This window comes from Elephantulus edwardii, unplaced genomic scaffold, assembly GCF_000299155.1.
Source record: "Elephantulus edwardii isolate Elephantulus edwardi_28Jun2011 unplaced genomic scaffold, EleEdw1.0 scaffold00025, whole genome shotgun sequence".
NCBI lineage: Eukaryota > Metazoa > Chordata > Mammalia > Macroscelidea > Macroscelididae > Elephantulus > Elephantulus edwardii.
The window spans coordinates 9,840,768-9,846,560 of record NW_006399775.1 but is presented as its reverse complement, the minus strand read 5'-3'; the positions used below and the strand labels follow the sequence as shown (position 1 = coordinate 9,846,560).

The window sequence follows — 5,793 nt, the reverse complement described above, 5'->3', positions numbered from 1 at the left end:
GTACAGTCCTTGAGCCTTTGACATAGATACTTCAGGCCCTCCTCAGTTTCAGCAACTATCATCTGTATAACGCAAGTTGTTGATGAGTCTTCAGCCAATCCTGATGTCACATTACTTCTCATAAAGTCCAGCCTTTGCAATGATCTGTCTACATCTAGATTGTAAAGGTATGGAGACAGGACACATCCCTGACACAGTCCTTTTCTGATTTTGAACCATGCAATGTTTCCTTGTTCTGTTGTGACGACCGCCTCCCAGTCCAAGTATAGGTTTCACAAGAGCACAATCAGGCGTTCTGGGATTCCCAATCTGCGGTAAAATCATTTTCTAAGGGCACTTAACTCCCAAGTGGAGAATCTATATTTAAACCTATAAAGCTCAAAATTCTCTTAACTTTCAACCACTGAGAAGTTTTACACCTGGTGAGGTCTGCGTGGAAATGCCTGGCTGACCGGTCCTGGGGCATTTCGCCGCAAGGGAATCCCGACCCTGGCGGCGCGGGACTAGGAACAGCCCCTGCATCTCTTGCTCCGCCCCCCGGCCCTTTTAGGAGGCTCAGGCGCAGGGGAGGGGGGTGGGCAGGGAGGAGCCACGGCGCATGTGCACAGCTGGCCGCCCCCTCCCCCTCCCCCTTCGCACAGCTGGGAAGTCCGCTCAGTCCGGGCTCTCAGTTGGGGGAGCCGGGCTGGGAGGACGCACCGGCGCTCTCCCATTTGCAGTGGGAGCTTGCCTGCCCCTCCACCCGCCCTGCAGTCTGTTGGCCCGCGCCACTCCGGGTGGGCCATGACCCCGCTCCGATCGGATCCCGTGCGATGGTGCTTGGCGCTCCTGCTTTGCTGCAGCTGGGGGGTGCTGGAGGGGGTCTCCCCGAAACTGGGTGGCGGGGGCGGCGGCGGTTGCCCGAGCCGCTGCCTGTGTTTCCGCACCACGGTCCGGTGCATGCATCTGATGCTGGAGACCGTGCCCGCCGTGGCGCCGACGACCTCCATCCTGTAAGTTTAGTCCTGGGCGAGGGAGGGTCGGGACCCCTCTGCTGCCTTTGTCTGCCTGTCCCGGCTGCAGAGGCACAGGGTGCAAAGCCGGACCTAAGGCACAGCTCTGCGTGCTGGCCGCTGGCTGCAGCCGCCTTTGTTGGAAACTCCAAATTCCACCGCTTAATTTGGAAGTTGTGGGAGAAGCCAGGGAAATCCCCGCTGGTCTCCCGCTGGGTTCCTCCCACTCCTCTATTGCTTGCGCCCATTACCTCCTGCTGTTCCCTCTCAGTTCTTCTTCCACCGCCTCGACCTCATCCTCACCTATGGGCCCCCCTCTCTTCTCGTTCTTTCCCTGCGCTTTTTCTAGCTTTCCTCACTCAACTCAAGGGAGCGCAGTTTGTTCGACTCCTTCCCTGCGCTGCGGAAATGTTGGCTGCCCCATTATTTTACCTGCGGCCCTACCTTGCAGACCCTTCCCCAGCCAGATTCTCCACATCCTTTCAGGTGTTTTAGAGATCTCAAGTCCAGAGGAGTGTTGTTGTGGAATGCAGGGACTTTTACTGTTAGGTTTGCTTCCCTTTCATTTCCCCCCAGGCTGGTCTGTGAAATTGCCCAGGAAGGGGCCTTGTCGCGGTTTACTGAATTCTGGAAAGCCGAATCCGATCAAGGTGGAAACCCCGAGCTACTTAGAGGAGGTTTAGGGACACTACCTACCTATCCGTCCTATGCAAGTCTTTCTTTTTACTTTGTAACCTGGGTTTTCCATATCCATTGCATGTTCTAAACCTTATTACTAACATGTCACCGTAAAATTAATAAACTCTGGTACAGCATACGTGCTTCGAGGACCTTACACACGCAAAAATGACAAACTTTCGCTCACTCTTGTGCCCACCTTGGGCTCCCAAAAAGAAGAAATTCCCATCGTTTTTTTTGGAGAGTTTTCTTCAGTACCAAAGAGCCACCAGAGTTCGCTGCAGGACTTGGTGTATTCTGATAGGACTTTGATGGGGTACTTTGGAAAAAAAAAATCTGTAGAGTGTAGGCGTTCATTTTGAGTTTTGATTGTAATTCAGTGCCCTATAGCGGCCCTTCTGAATGCCAAAAATAGTTTTCCCTTTTTTTGGCTGAGCTAGAAAGCTTTTGGCACCACAGGAGAGGACTGCAAAAGTTGTAAAATTTTTAGTGAACTATTCAGGAAGTGAGTGGTTAATGTTTCTTACATTTAAAACAAAGTGCATTGACAGAACACCGTGCTTCGTGGTCGTTGAGTTTTTAGGGGGAGTTCCTGCAGGATCCCTTGGGAAGCTGGATGATTCTTAGCCTTTGAAATAGCTCCTTCCTAAAGAGGAAACATTGCTTTTCAGAGCGTTTGAATGGTCAGCAAAAGCCTCATAGCTATGAGGGCGATGGAGTTTATAAAGTAATGGATTTTTAAAACAGGACAGGGTGAGGTTTCTCTGGATATGGATACTTTCAATTCTTTAGTGAGTCAGTGGAAAAAACTTGGACAATGAAGCCATTATTCATATCTGGCTGAAGAAGAATACTTCTAATATGCTTAGCCCCCAAATCATAAATACTTTGAAGGAAAACGAAAACAATAAAAAAAAAATCCTTAAACTGTGTTTATAATGCAAAAATGGGTCCTTTGCCATCCTCCACTTGGTAAGATGTACAAAATGGAAGCATTTGCACAAGGAGCCAAAGTGCCAGAGTGAAGTGATACTCAGCAGTTGGAAGATTCGCAGCAACTTAAACCTTGTGTTTTTATAGTTTACAGAGATGTCGACCTCATAGTAAGAAGCTGTGCTGCCATCCCAAAGGCAGGTGGTTCAAATCCGCCAGTTGCTCTGAGAGAAGGATGGGCAGCCTCCTCCATGGGATCTACTGCCTCTGAAAACCCACTGGAGGGTCAGCTATGAGTCAGTCACAACTTGATGCCACACAGCCACAACAGCACAGAAACGCTGTGACATTACTTCATATAATCCCACCAGTTCTGTGAGGAAGGCAAAAATAGGTGTTAAACTGACCAGATCCTTTAGAGAACTGAACAAATTATCAGTGGAATGAACGCATAGGTATTTTACAAAGGTGAAAACACAGTAAAGGGAACCACTCACTGTAAAAACATTCACAACTAAGGGAATACAGCTCACATTCCTATTATTAGAGACGTGGAAGAGTGTAGTAGCTGGAATTGTCTTTGCTTGACATGTTCCAGCTCGAAGACACAAAGCTGGTCACCTGACCTATGTATGGGAGACCTTAAAGTTATTGATCTATGAACTGAAGATGGTAAAAAGGTAAAAATGATTGGATACCATTTGAGAAATAAATGTTTCCTGTTGAATGTACACCAGGCAAAGCAGGATAACAAGGGAAAATTAGACAAGGGAAGGGAGACTTTGCAGGGACCTTGGTGTTAATGTGATAAGGGGTTGATTGGGTAGTTTCTTAGTGTCACATTCTCCCAGTACAAATTGCACACATACAGAAGTATTTCATTTTTAGCTCTACCCAGCCCCAGGTCTCTGCTCTCATATTCATAATAATATTTTGGGGGGAAAAAGTTTTTTTTTCATGTAATTATGATCATTTGAGGAAAACAGAGAAGCTGGCCCATGTCCATGCAGGAGCTGGTTGGACTGTTCAGCGTGCATATCACCCCTGTGCTTTTAAGGTGTGACCAAAGAAAAAGGAGATGGAATCAGATGTTACTGGAAAATATTAGATGTTTCCTCCCTCCACATTGTTTCAGGACTGTGCTCAAACCAGACCTAATCTTGTTTTGATTTGCGGTTTGGGGCAGAAAAGAATGGAGTAAGACCACCTTGTGATTCAAGTTTGGTTTGACCCTTGAGATTCCCTTGAAGTGTAAAGTATAATGTGTGTACTGGAGTAAACATCAGCCACATGACCTTCGATATTTGCCTCCTCAGGGCCCTGTGTGGTTTTGCTGGTATGCTGTTCTCCAACTCTTTAAGACAACTTGCTCTCAAGATGCATTACTTCGTTTTCACTCAGATCTCTGTACAAATTAATTTCTAATATAAATATATCTGGATATAATATAATATCATTTAGGAACTGTGGGCAGTTTGGATTCACTAGCTGCTGCTCAGTGGAAGAAAGTGGAACCAGTCTGCTCTGGTTAAGATTTACCACCTCAGAAACCCAATAGAGAGTCCTCATCAGTTGGAGTTGACTTGTTAACACTGAATGGTGTTTTTGGGAATATTATATGTTCAAAAGTGCCCTGGTGGCATAGTGGTTAAACTATTTGACTTGTAATTGAAAGGTGGGTATTTTGAACATTCCAACAGCTTCTTGGGAGAAAGACATGTTGGTCAGCTTCTAAAAAGGTTGAAGTCTTGGAAACTGGGACAATTCTTCTCTGACAGTGGGCTGAGAGAATTGTTTTGAGGGCATTAGTTTTGGTTTTTCTAGTATACCATATTCACTGCAATTCACAACGTTAATGAAAAATTTATACTGGAAATTAAATTATAATTTCCTACCCAGCCTCTTTCCTCTCAACCTTGGCCTTTTTAAGAAGAAAACATTTAAACATTCTTTCTCCAGAGTATTTCTGTTCTGATAGTCAGACCACAGGCTTTCACATTCATCCATCTTCACATTTAATTGCTCTTCATATTTGTCTGCCATTTCCTGAATTCCTTTCTTTTCTCTATACCCTCCACTGCTGAGGTCATGGGAATCAACTCTAGAACTAACCTCTATGTTAGGCTACGCTGAAGTCATGGGAGTGATTGCAGACCACAGTCAGTGTAACAGGAAACTCTTGTGCTGGAGGAGCTCGGGTGGCATGGTGGTAAGGAGCGGTTCTGCCAACTCAAAGGCAGAAGGTTCAAATCCACCAGCTGTTTGTTGGGAGAAAGGTGAGCAGTTATGAGTCGGTTCAGACTCACATAACATCAGCCATTTGTCTTTTTTTTCAGTAGAAACCTCTATTTTTTTTACTTTAAAAATTATATTGGTTTGCATACAAAATTTGTATACATTGTGTTTTACTCATGTATATTATATTCTACATATTCCTCAATGTATAATGTTTCTAATATAATCATTTCTATACACAGTGTTTTATAAAATTAATTGCCATTGATTTATGCCCACTATCACCTAATTTTTCAGGTCCCCACTGGATCTATCCTAATTCCTTCACACCTGCCCTCTGTCCACCAAACTCTGAGATTCTGTGATCTCTCCACATTTTTGAATTCTTTACAAAAACCCGAAGAACTGATTCCTTACGATTGATTCTTTAGACTGTACAGTCTAGTTGAAGATACTGAGAAGTTAGGAGAAACTTTCAAAGGAGTGATGATAATGACCAATGACCAATTACCAAACAAGGAATTAGAAGCCTTTGTGAGAGTGAAGAAAGCTACTATACTATTTATTATAGTCTGGAGCAGAATCTATCTTCTGCAAGGGGTTGACAGTCCTAGTGTTGCAGCTAACCTCCTCCTCATGTAGCTTCATGGGTTCTTCACCTTTCTTTTTTTTTCCTTTTTAAATTTATTATTAATTTCAATGAAAATTTACAGAGACTTTTGATTTCCATTCATTCATTGTTGCACTTTTCTCCCCTCCCACCTCCAGTACACTCCCCTCTTGGAAAAGTAAAAGAAAAATTCTTTCATTGTTTTACAATCCCTACCCCCAGGTCCACTCCACTATGCAGCCTTTGCTCTGAACTCCCGTAATGACAAAAATATCTAATCACATATCCCTTCTAAACAGTTTTCTCCCTCATCTGTTTCAATACTGTATACATTATTAAACTTTT

At 44.4% G+C, this 5,793-nt stretch overlaps 1 protein-coding gene across 1 annotated transcript in view; it reads left to right on the top strand.

Annotated features, from left to right (window-relative positions):
- The first annotated feature begins 783 nt into the window (after window positions 1-783).
- The window catches only part of PXDN (peroxidasin homolog (Drosophila)), a 220,353-nt gene continuing 215,343 nt past the window's right edge, over window positions 784-5,793 (top strand). Inside the window, exon 1 of the mRNA XM_006882919.1 lies at window positions 784-992. Within this exon, the coding sequence (XP_006882981.1) occupies window positions 784-992 (209 nt within the window). The remainder of the gene's footprint in view (window positions 993-5,793) is intronic.